The sequence below is a fragment of the Mastacembelus armatus genome, chromosome 7 (genome assembly GCF_900324485.2).
Source record: "Mastacembelus armatus chromosome 7, fMasArm1.2, whole genome shotgun sequence".
Taxonomy (NCBI): Eukaryota; Metazoa; Chordata; class Actinopteri; order Synbranchiformes; family Mastacembelidae; genus Mastacembelus; species Mastacembelus armatus.
The window spans coordinates 19,381,618-19,394,438 of NC_046639.1; the positions used below are offsets into that span (position 1 = coordinate 19,381,618).

A 12,821-nucleotide genomic window follows, 5' to 3' on the forward strand; every position below is an offset into this window, starting at 1 on the left:
GAATAATTTCCTTTTTTGTGTCAAACTTTTTTAGTTTTGTGGAGTTATCAAAACATGTACTGTGTATCATTGATGGCAAAAAAAAAAACTTTTACTTTTTTTACAATGTTACGCCACCCCTCTTCTGTGGAAGCCAGATGCACTTAATCTCAGGGGATCCATGCAATCTGTTCTTGCAAACCTGAGGAGTACTGAAAGGAGACTCCAGAAAGACCCTGAGAAGGCCTCAGTTTACTCAGGAGAGGTCTTCACAGACATCTTCAACATCTCCCTGAGCAGTGCCATCGTCCCAACGTGCCTAAAGTCAACCACCATCATCCCCGTGCCAAAGAAGTCTCCAGTGTCCTGTCTCAACGACTACTGTCCCGTCGCACTCACACCCATCATCATGAAGTGCTTCGAGAGGCTTGTCATGAGGCACATTAAGAAACTGCTGCCACCTTCACTTGGCCCCATGCAGTTTGCGTATCGTCCAAATCGCTCCACAGACAATGCCATCAGCACAACCCTCCATCTGGTCCTCACACACCTGGACAATAAAGACACTTACCTATGAATGCTGTTCATTGACTTCAGTTCAGCATTCAACACGATCATTCTTCAGCACCTGATCAAGAAGCTGAGTCTGCTAGGCATCAACACCTCCCTCTGCAACTGGATCCTAGATTCCCTGACTGGAAGACCTCAGTCAGTCCGGATCAGGAACAGCATCTCCAGCACCACCCCATTAAACACTGGAGCTCCCCAGGGCTGTGTGCTCAGCCCACTGCTGTTCACTCTGCTGACTCATGACTGTGTAGCAAAGCACAGCTCTAATCATGTCATCAAGTTCGCCGATGACACGACCGTGGTGGGTCTCATCAGCAAGAACAACGAGTTAGCATATAGAGATGAGGTGCAAGCATATAGAGACGAGGTGCAACAACTAGCAGCCTGGCGTAAAGTCAATAACCTGTCTCTGAACGTCGACAAGACCAAGGAGATGGTTGTTGATTTCAGAAGAGCAAGGAGTAACCATTCTCCACTGAACATCGATGGGTCCATCGTGGAGATCGTCAAGAGCACTAAATTCCTTGGTGCTCACCTGGCAGAGGATCTCACCTGGTCACTCAACACCAGCTCCATCACCAGGAAAGCCCAGCAGTGTCTCTACGTCCTGCGAAAGCTGAGGAAGGCTCATCTTCCACCGTCCATCCTGTCCACCTTCTACAGAGGGACCATCGAGAGCATCCTGAGCAGCTGCATCACTGCCTGGTTTTGGAATTGCACCATCTCGGACCGCAAGACCCTTCAGCATATAGTTAGGACAGCAGAGAAGATCATCTGACTCTCTCTTCCCTCTATCACAGACATTTACTCCACACGCTGCATCCACAAAGCTAACAGCATTGTGGGTGATTCCACGCACCCCTCACACACACTCTTCACCCTTCTGCCATCCGGAAAGAGGTACCGAAGCATTCGGACCCGCACAACCAGACTGTTAAACAGTTTCTTCCCTCAGGTAATCAGGCATCTCAACAGAGAACTGAGCTGAACTGGACACACACACACACATGCCACTTTGCATTTATATTTATATTAATTCTGCTTACACTGTCACTTTAATATCTGAAATCACTGTACATATTGTTCTTTGCACATTGTCTACCATTGTCTTACCATGACTGTGGCACATTTACTGTTTTTCTTTGCACAAAGTCGGTCTATATGTTGTTGTCTGCACTGTCTTGTCCTGCCTTGTCTTCCTGTGCACTTCTGTTGTTTAAGTCCTTAAGACCTTAAGTATAGTTTTTTTTTTTAAATTATTATAACTTAGTTTTTTGTCATAGCTCTGTGTTTGTCTGCATCACTGCACTTTGTCTGTGTTCTGTGTAGCACCTCTGGTCTAGGAGGAACATTGTTTCGCTTCACTTGTACAAAGTGAAGTGTGTGCTATATATGGTTGAAGTGACAATAAAGCTTCTTTGACTTTGACTTTGAGATGTTGCCAAACTCATTGAAGCAGGTTATGTAACCAAACTGAACCAAAGGGAAGCAGCTCAAAACAATAAGCCACAACTGGTTTTCAACTGTTCGTTCAAACACCAGGGTCCCTCTCCCGGGTCCCGGGTCGTTCTTAAAGGTAAGCAGACGCCTGTTTTCTTTCAAAAGTCTGCTATTGAACAATCTAAATTGAACGGTGTCGAAGGCAAATCACACGTCTGTCTAAATTTTAAAACACTGAATAAATAAGTAAAGAGATGAATAAAAGAGATTAAAAGTAAAAGTATACAAGAGAAAAGGTGAATTGTAAGAAAAAGAGTGATGTTGTGAAAAAGAGAGAAAAGAAAAAATAAATTAAATTATTGAGAGGTTGAATTAATAATTCGAGTATAGTGTAGTATCCTCGGCGTGGTGGCCCCCTAATCCGACGGGAGAAGGAAACCACTGGGTTAAAGTCCCTGGCGGGGATGGGATCCGCCTAAATTTTATTACCCTCCGGCGTGGCTGCCATCGAATCCGACGGGAGGAGAAAACCGCTGGGTGAGAGTCCCTGGTGGGATAGGGTCCACCTGAATTTTTAACTAGGACCGTAAGGTTGGAGTCCATTCCTGTAGACGTACAGGATAAAGTCCCGAGGAAGGGTGCCTCTGGGGAGTGTTGGTTCGCCCCTAAAGACCCTCATTGAACACGCTAAAAGCATAGTACCCACGGCTCCATAAGAGCTGGTAAGTGGTGAGGTAAAGTAAAAATATAAGAGAATATAAAAGTAAAAGCAGGTTTAGTTACCGGTAAGTGTAAACAGTTTTTATTGTTTCAATTGTTTGGTCTATATATATATTTTTGGACAGTTGGTTAAAGTGTGCGGTGTCAGTATCCTGCAATCGGTGCGGAAACCTGACGGTGATAACACAAGCCCTCTGTCTTTTGAAGCAGCACGGAGAAGTGGGTGAAGCAAATTTAAGAATGTATGTGTGTGTTCTGACAGAATGAAGGGACAGAAGGAAAAGTGAGGAGAGCAGCAGAGAAGAAAGGGGGGGAGCAGATGTTGGCTTTGGCCCAACGTCAACTGAGAGAAAGCAGATAAGAAAGTGTAACAAAGAGGGGACAGAGCTAAAGGAGTAGGGACAGAGTGTGACTGAGTGATTGATTGTGCTCACAAGAGGAGGTGCCTCTGACAGGAGGGAGAGAGGCAACGCCACCCACTGTAAGTGCTTTGTTTTAGACTGTAAACAGCAGAACACTGAAGAAGCATGGCACTAAACTGAACTGGGTAGAAGCCTTGCCTGCCGCCCTCATGGCTATGTCCACCTTACCAGGGTCAAAGACCCACCTGAGTCCACATGAGTTGCTGACTGGTTGTCCAATGCTTGCTCCTCCCAGGGAACGTCCGGGGCTTCCTGGGTTGGATGTGTGGCAAATTGGTAGTGATGAATATATGAAAGCACTAACTAGTGTCTTAAAAAGTCTGCCTGTGCAGGTCAAGTGAACTGAAGGGGACCAGCCGGCAACTCCTGAGTTGACTCCAGCTGTAAAGGTAGGGGACTGGGTACGAGTGAAGGTCCACAAGAGAAAGTGGGCTGAACCCAGGTGGACTGGACCTTTTGAAGTGGTGGTGGCTACTTCCCACTGGGTTCAGGTAAAAGGTAAAGCTGGAGCAAATTGGCACCACCTGACACATTGTGTACCTGCCCCTCCGCCCTCACGGACTTTAAGTGAGGTTAGAATTGATCTGGGTAATATTGGGAAGGGCTTCAAAGAAGATAGGCCAAATTGACTCTTGTATTGAACACAGTAAATCCAGTCCGTCCCAGAACCATGGTCACTAGACCTAGAGCATGACTTTCAGGCACCAAGGACTTTGCGGGGCCAAAAAGGGGGGTCGATAAGGAGCCTGTTAAAATAATAAGTGTAGGCCTATAATAATAATAATAGTAATAATAAATCAAATAAATAGTAGTGAGTAAAAACAAATAGTAATTTAATATAAGGAAATAAAATGCATACTAAATTAAAAGAACTAATCACCAGTAATGCAAAATTGATGCATCAAAAGGATGAAAAAATAAATAAATAAATAAAAATAGGAAAATTAGAAAAATGGAAAAATAAATATGGCTTTTCGGGGAAGTTAAACTGTGAAGGTTGTAGGAAGTGAGTGAAGGACATAGAAAGTAAGACTAAGGGAAATCAGAAGGATCAGAGTAAAGAAGGGCTGTTTGCAGCACAAGATATGGTTAAAGTTTAACGTGGTTAAAGAAAGTTAGAGTGGACAGAGAGGGAGAGAGAGAAAAGAGACAGAAGCAAATAGAAAAACAGGTAAAAGCCTCTTCACCAACATTGTAAATTAGGGCAAACTGTTGAATTTGCAGATGAATGAACAATGTCATGCTGTAGACCACCTCCTCATCCTAATAATCCACCACTGGCTCAGCTTCCTCCGTACGCCCAGGGAGAAGAGGGTGCTGTCGGTGGAGCAATATTACCTCCCACAGCTCCTTCTGATCCTGTGCCTCGGCCTCAACCTCCTTATGCAGAAGATAGTGAGGGAGTGCTGGCTTATTTAAACAGACTGAAAGATGTTTAACACTCACAGTGGAATATCAGTACCTGAAGGTGCTGCACAGAATGGGGATGGGTCGTATGCACAGCAGCTAAAAAACGCCTTCTTAAATGGCCTCAAACCTGAAATTTCAGGATTTATTCAAAAGCACCAGATTGGATGGCCATCTTGTGTCCTGACAGATATAAAAAATTATGTTGTGCATGGGACCACTATTTTCCAACAAAGAGCAAAAGCACAACAGAAAGGTAGAACAACAGCTGAAGTGTTTTTCACTGACTATGATAATGAAATGGTTTCTGAGTGTTACTTTCAGGGGACGAGGTCGTGGCCGGAGACCTGGCAGACAGCAGATAGTTAATCATGACAACTGCTATGTCTGTGGAAAAGCAGGACACTGGGCTAAGAGCTGCCCATAGAGAAAGACACGCCCTGAGCACCAGGAAGGAGGAGCAGGATACTCTGCATGACTAGACAGCAAAAAAGGTCAGATGCAAAATACACACACTGAACAGAATATCTAAGTGTAAAAGAATGAGTAGAAGTGTTCACTCTAACAACAGAGGAAGAAGATCAATTAAGGAAATTCCCTCATATTTATGGTCTACAGGAGCAGCAGATGTAGGGAAAAATCAAAGGAGTAGAACCAGTTAAAATAACACCAAAAGGAACCTTCAGGCCCTTTCAAAGACAATATCCACTAAAACCTGAGGCTGCTGAAGGAATTAAACCAGTATTTGACTCATTACTAAAAGCAGGCATTATCAGAGATACCTAGAGCTCCACTGGTACCAGACCCACAGACCCTGCTGAATGATGTCAAGCCCAGCTCAAAGTGGTTCACTGTCATTGATGTGGCAAATGCATTTTTCTCTATTGAAGTTGACAAACAATGACAATTCTGGTTTGCATTTGAGTTTTCAGGCAAAAGATGGACTTGGACGTGGATTCCACAGGGTTATTGTGAGTCTCCTACCATCTTTTCCCAAGTAATGTCTGCTAACTAAGCTAAGTTTTCACCCCCTGCCAGAAGTCAAATACGTATCTGTATGTAAATGAAATTTTGATATGCTCTGAAACACAAGAACAATGCAAAACAAACACCATAGCTCTGCTTAAGTTTCTAGCAGAACAGTGACACAGAGTGAGTAAGAGCAAACTAGTTGTAAAAAAAAAAAAAAAGATCAAAGTCACCTAGGTCACGACCTTTCACAGCAAGGGAGAGCTCTAGACTCAGACAGAAAAGAAGCTATACTTAAAGCACCAAAACTACAAACTCAAAGACAGATGATGTTTTTCTTAAGTATGACAAACTTCTGCAGAGCATGGATACCAAACTATTCAGAGTTGTCTAGTCCATTGTTGAAATTGATTTATGACACACCTATGGCAACTTATGATAAAATAAAATGACTGAAATTGCAGAAAAAGCCTTTGATGGTCTTAAAAAGACCCTGAGCAGCACCTCTGTTTTAGGACTGCCTAACTATGAGAACTGTTTTATGCATGGATCCAATAGCAATGCCTGTGTGTATTCAAGCTGTTATTGCAGCCTCCATGACAGTCCAAGCTTCAGCAAACATTAAGTTGTTCCATCCTCTGACACTAAAGGTTCCACATGCAGTCTCTGTCCTGTTGTTGCAAAACAAGATTAGCATCCATGTCACCAGCTAAACATCTGTCCTGCATGACTACATTGCTTTCACAGCCACATCTCACTATTGAACGATGTACAACCTTTAATCCTGCTACATTAATGTCTATAGCTGAGGATGGTCGGCCACGATTGTATTGCTGAAACTGAGAATAGAGTGTTGCCCAGGGTTGACCAAGCTGACACACCTTATAAAGATGCTGAAATGACAATGTTTGTAGATGGATCTTGTAAGAAGAAAAAAAAAAATTTAGACTGATCTAATTCGACAGGAGATACTGTTGTAATCCTTAAAGATGTTTTAAAGTTGAATCACTTCCATCTCATTTATCATTGCAGGCAGTGAGACGTATTACCATGACAGAAGCTTGTAAAGTATGAGAAGTAAAAGTAGCTAATATCTACACTGACAGCAATTATGGATTTTCAACTGTGCATGTGTTTGCTCAGCAGTGGAGGAACAGAGGAATGATCACATCATCTGGCAAGCCCATCACACACAAAGACTTTATTTTACAACTTCTTGATGCTGTACAGCTGCCTAAGACGGTAGCAATTTGTAAGTGTGCTGCCCACATACCAGGGGCAGACTCTATTTTCATTCACAGAGCTGATAAGGCAGCGACACAGGCAGCCCATAAATTACTGCCTCTGCAAGACACTGTTACAGTTGAATATCTTGATGAGCAGATACTTAAAGACATGTAGAATAGTGCACCAACAAATGAAATAGACTTATGGATAAGAAAATAGTGTAAATTAAATGACAATAATGTTTGAAGATGTAAAGATGCAAAGTAGTATTACCAAAAACTTTATTTAGATATGCAGCTGTACTGACGCATGCTAATGTGCATACGTCAGCAGGAGGGATGGTAGATTAGTAAACATAGTGTTTACAACATGCGGTTTTACAAACTACTGTAAAATTTTTTGTTAACGGTGCAGCATTGTGAAATATGTGCAAAAATAATCCACAGGGACAGATTGGGACAAGAAATAGTGGAAAGTTTCCACTACCTGAATATCCTTTCAACACATTTGCATGGATGGAATTAAATAACTGTGAGGGAAAGTAATACTGTTTAGTGATCATTGATGCAGTAACCAAATGGACTGAAGTGTTTCTATTAAAGCATCCTGATGCACTAACAGTAGCTAAAACACTGACAACTACTATTATTCCCAGATTTGGAATTCCAGAGAAAATCTATTGTGATAATGGTAAACATTTTGTAAACCAGGTAATTAAACATCTTACTGCAGTGTTATCATCTACCTCAGTTAAAACCATTCATTAAGGAGGATGCTCACATGACTGAGACCACTGCTGATTACATGGCAAAAATGTTGACTAATAAAAATGTTGTATCTGTGAGTAATGCACAACAGGAGGGTCCTGAGCCTGAACCAGACTCCAGAGTGAATCCAGGAGACTGGGTCTTTGAAAAATCATCATGAGGAAGTATTGGTTTTCTCTGTGCTGGGAAGGACCTTACCAAGTACTGCTGTCCGCACCCATGGTTGTGAGAATTGCTGAAAGACCTTCCTGGATTCATTTAACACACTGTAAAGAGGTAAAAGTACTGTCTGAGTAATTCTGTCAAACCAGCAGGGACTCACTCTAAACTCCAACTAACCTGTGGTGAAGTCTGGCTACAAAGGGGGGTGGGACCAATAGGGACCACTCGTCTCAAACCAGTGAAGAAACCAACCGCACCCAGGGGAATTAGGTGAGTGAGGAGTAGAGTGACCTGGGGAGAAGACTGCTCAGAGGTACATTTTGCCATGGAGGGTCCAATATATCGACCCTGACACCCCTTTAGATTATTTTGTGGGGTGAAACTGACAATAAGCATATTGACTGTCATATCACTGACCACAGTTATGTTGATTTTGTTCTTCTTTAAGAAAGGTTTGCAACAGCCAGAGAATGCTACTCACTCCACTGAGATAAGACCTGGTATGTTCTCCTCCCTTGAGAAAGAATTGCTACAGCCAGGCTTGAACTGCACACTGCAGCTGTCTACTTCCACCTGCCCTTCAGCCAGTAAACGATGTCTTTGCATTATTTGATGACACCCTATGTGGTTGAAACCGCGCTGGACGGGGCTGTTCAGGGTGCTGGAGAGGACATCTCCCTTACGCAGTGAGACTGTAAGGGAAAGGTGATGTAGGGTGTGACTGGAGTATGTGCGCACCAGCAGAGAAAAACTGTTTGCTAAGCCTTCTAGTATGCCACCAGTATTTTATACTGTACTTTTATATTTTCTGCTACGCTTGTATTGCTTCCTTCCTCTATTATTGTATTAGTGCCTTTGCTAGTCTCAGAGTAGGGCAGTATGGGTCTGCCACACAGGAAATTTACCATAGTTGTAGTAGTAGGGCTTAGTCTAATGATATTGGTGGGAATGCTGCTTTGGGAGGAATATGAGCATGACCAGACCACTGAGACAAGAGGTAAGAGAGCCGTAAAAACCAGCGACTATTGTCTGCTCTATTATGGAGGTATTGAGTGAACGTAGGTCAAGGGGTCCGCAACTTCTTTTCAATTTGATCTGTGTTCTGTCATCTTCTGTGGCAGGTATCCCGTGGCAGAGGAGGGTTACACTTACACCTACATTTGCCCTCATCCTGGCAGGGCACCTGTGCTATGGTTCGCTTAGGTGTTCTAATAGCACCGATTGGGCCTCCTAATAAGGTTCCCATGTTTCCCCTAGGTCCAACACAATCAATTCCAGCGAAACTTACCCAGAAACGGCGCCACCACGTTCCCGGCCTGATCTTACACAGGGCAGCCCCACATACATTGATGCAATTGGAGTTCGAAGAGGGCCCCTGATGAATACAAATTGGCAGACCAGGTGGAAACAGGGTACATATAATTTCGGCATTCTTCTTAGTCACCCCCAACAAAAATGTGGATCGCATTAATTACGTACATTTCAACCTGCTGAGATTGACCCAACTCACTAGTGACGCCATTGAGGGCCTCTCAGAGCAATGGGGTCCCACTTCCCTAATGACGACACGGAACAGAATGGCGCTAGACATGTTATTGGCTGGAAAAGGGGGTGTGGGTTCTGTGTTTGGGAATCTGTGTTGTACTTTTATCCCTAACAACACAGCTCCAGATGGGTCCGTCACCAAAGCTTTGGAGGGCCTATGGACCCTCTCCAGGTAGATGCATGAACATTCAGGTATTAATGACCCTTTGGATAATTGGTTCACTCACAGATTTGGCAAATGAAAGATGGCAATTATTGCTGCTCTCATTTCTCTCGCTGGTATGGTCACTGCTCTAGTATTGTGTGGTTGTTGTTGTATTCCCTGTATTAGATCTCTTTGTCACAGACTTATGTGTCTGTATGTGACCACCATTGAGGGCCAGCAGGTGGCTCTCCGAATGCCTCTGCTTACTCCAAAGGGGGAGGCGATGGTGTTTGAGGAGGAAGACGTCACAATGGCTGTGCAATAAAATTTCCATATTTGTGGGTTGGTCTCTCGGAGGAGAGACCAAAAGGGGGAATTGTGGGAATTATTACTTCTATTACATTACAGCTTAAGGTATAAGGCAGTATTAGATTACTTTTATCATATTATGGATTAAACCTTTAAGGCATTATTACAGTATAATCATGAAGCATTCTAGTATGTGTGAAACAATAGTAGTTTAGACATGAACTTGTTTTTCAGTAATTGCAAGGTTTCCCACAGGATGAGAAATAAATTAGACATAACATCAGATAGGATGTGCCTGGTGCTTTTGTTGTTGAACTCTGTCTTACAGGGCAGGTTGACCTCTGCCAGGAGGCATAGCAACGGGATATCTCGGGACATCCCAGCGTTCTCAACCTATGGGAGAAGAACACGCCAGCTTCCTAAAGATTGCACATTTCACTCTGTAATATTATCACTGGGTTAAGGGAAAAATAGGCAGTCAGACTTCATGAACTGACAGAGAACACTGTTGGTGTTAGGGACAGTCTGACCCAGAGCTCTGCAACTGCTTTATTCAGTGTGTTAATAAACGGCTAATTTGAGACCATATTTATCTCCTCCGTTTTATCAATCAAACGAACACGCGGAACTGAGGGAGGACATTCCAGTTCCAACACAGTCAACCCCTGCCTGGGCCTGCACTCGGACCATCACTGTTGGGCGTACTGCTAAGATTCAGACAGCATTATGAGGTTGTAAGCTCAGATATCGTGGGCATGTTCCATCAGGTCTGTCTTCAGATCTTTGTTTCATTTCGAGAGACCTACAGAGTAAGAACCCCCCCAAATGTGTATGAATGGCAAGTTCTACCATTTGGTACAACAAGTAGTACATGCTGTGCCATCTTCGCCCTGCAACATCATGCTTGTACTTTGAAAGCCAAATCTCCAGGGTTACAACAAATAGTATACCAGAGTTTCTATGTGGACAATTGCCTCGCAAGCTTTCCTACTGTTGCTGCAGCCAAACAAACAGTGGATCAATTATGCAGCATGTTAGCCGAAGGAGGACTTGACCTCAGACAGTGGGCTAGTAGCCACCCAGCTGTGGTCACCCATCTTCCTACTGAAGCCTGCTCCTCTGCCACAGAGCAGTGGTTAGTTCAAGTCCATGTTGACTCAATGGAGCCCACATTGGGGCTTCGGTGGAACTCTGCAAGTGATACCCTTGGTATCATCAACTCAGACCCAGAACAAATCCACCACATTGTGCTGGACCCAAGACACACAGTAACAAAGCTCCTTATCAAAGAATTTGATGAGCGTCTGTTACACCCAGGAGCAGAAAGTGTCTACGCTAAAATGCAGATTGTTATTCACACTGAGATATTGCTGATACATTTCAGTTTATATTCCATATATCAGTACACCTTACGAAGTTGTTTATTATCGAGTTTGTGATATGTTGAGTCCTTGGTTATATTTGCACAATGACTATTCATATCTGTTGTTTATTTATTTCAAAAACTACCTCAATGACACTAACATGTGTATGGTCAAATCTTGTGCAATAAACAGTCAAACTCAATATGATGAGTCTGACTCCCTGACAAAAGCTCTGCAGCAGTCATTAAATATAAACCAGCATTCAGTGGGGCAATCCCCAACACTAACAACACAACAAAAACGTTCCCATTCAGTTGGCTCATACCTGGGGGGCACATAGGACAGCATTCATTCCCTATCTGATACTCTGCTCGTTGACATGTGAGGGTGTGTCCACTGAAGACTTTCATCAGCAGTATCTGTGAAGAATAAGGTTTTGTCTCAGTAAAGGTGGTGGAAACTGTAACATTGTGAAGAGTTTGTCTGAGTGAGTCAAACATAAAATGTCAACATTAAAAACATGACTAACAGAGACTGGATGAGGTGGGAATATAAAGGAGGTGAGAAATAAAACAGGAGGAGGAGGAAGATTTAATGCAGATTTAAAAGGCTCATTCTTAGATATATTTGATTTCTGCTAATAGATCACTCTTAAAATTACATTATATTACAATGTTTTACAATGAATTTAACTGTTTATTCATATGCAAAAATTCATTGGTCAGAAATGTCAGAGAGAAGGAGAAATATGATGTTTACATTATTAATATAAGCTTCATCTAATTATCTCCATTAAACAATTTACCAAAACAGATGCAGCTGCCACAGGGTTTCTTCTCAAAGACGTATTGAACATGTCGACAGGTTACATGTGAGGAGGATACCATGTCTCTAACATCTGAGATGACATTAGTAGGAAGAAAACATCTGGAAATAGGAGGAAAACATCTGGAAACTGGAAGATACTGTCTACAAACAGGAGGACAGCACCTGTAAACAAAAACAACAAAATCATGTTAAACTGTAAGGCCCCATAGGAGAAAGAGGAACCTTTAACACCTGATTTCTGCTGGTGGACTGACATGTAGATTCTGACTCTTTGAATTGTCAACAAATGACCAGCAGCAGCAGAACTAGCTGAGCTTTGGTTTCACTTCCTTTGTTTGGACAGGCAGTGTTCATTAAACTTGGAGCTGGGCTAGGACTTTCCTGCTTATGTCATGAAGTTAAGTTTGAGTTCCGGTTTTGGACTTTTATTTTGGCTGGTTTCCTATTTTTTCCTGTATTTATCAGGGGTAGCTTTGTGTTTATAAGTAAGATTACTTTCACCTATGTTTAGTTATCCTTTGTTTGGTGTCTATTTATACCACCTGTTCTTCTTTGTTCTTTGTCGGAGCATTGCATTACATGTGCATTGCGTTATATGTATAGCGTTGTTTGCAGCAGTGAGAAGGAGTTTCTGTTTTGTGTCCTTAAGGCCGAGTGTCGTTTTGCCTGCCCGCCGAGTGGCGGAGATAATTTGTGTTTGTGCCTGAGCCCTGGACGATCCATGGTAAATAAACCAGTTTGTCCTGCATTTGGGTCCTACCTCTCCTCCTTCACCACCAACACCACCACTTCGTAGCAGCTCACTGCTTGGGGTGGGGGGGCTTCCATACTTCAGTATATAAAACTGACAGCGGAAGGTTTTCACGCACCTGACCAGACCAGTTTTTACTGTGACCAGGGCTCTTTTAGTCAGAAAAAGTTAATAATTATTATGCACCAGACATCACAGATAAAACAAAAGAGGCTT

At 42.9% G+C, this 12,821-nt stretch overlaps 1 protein-coding gene across 2 annotated transcripts in view; it reads right to left on the minus strand.

Moving 5' to 3' along the window:
* The window catches only part of LOC113145332 (tumor necrosis factor receptor superfamily member 14-like), a 33,252-nt gene that overhangs the window by 7,551 nt on the left and 12,880 nt on the right, over positions 1-12,821 (minus strand). Inside the window, exons 2-3 of one of the 2 annotated variants that reach the window (XM_026331922.2) lie at positions 11,832-12,016; positions 11,352-11,445 (exon numbers count right to left, since the gene is read on the minus strand). The exons of the other annotated variant lie outside the window; for it this stretch is intronic. Of the exons in view, the coding sequence (XP_026187707.1) occupies positions 11,352-11,445; positions 11,832-11,882 (145 nt within the window). The 5' untranslated portion in view covers positions 11,883-12,016. The remainder of the gene's footprint in view (positions 1-11,351; positions 11,446-11,831; positions 12,017-12,821) is intronic. 2 annotated transcript variants of the gene reach the window in all.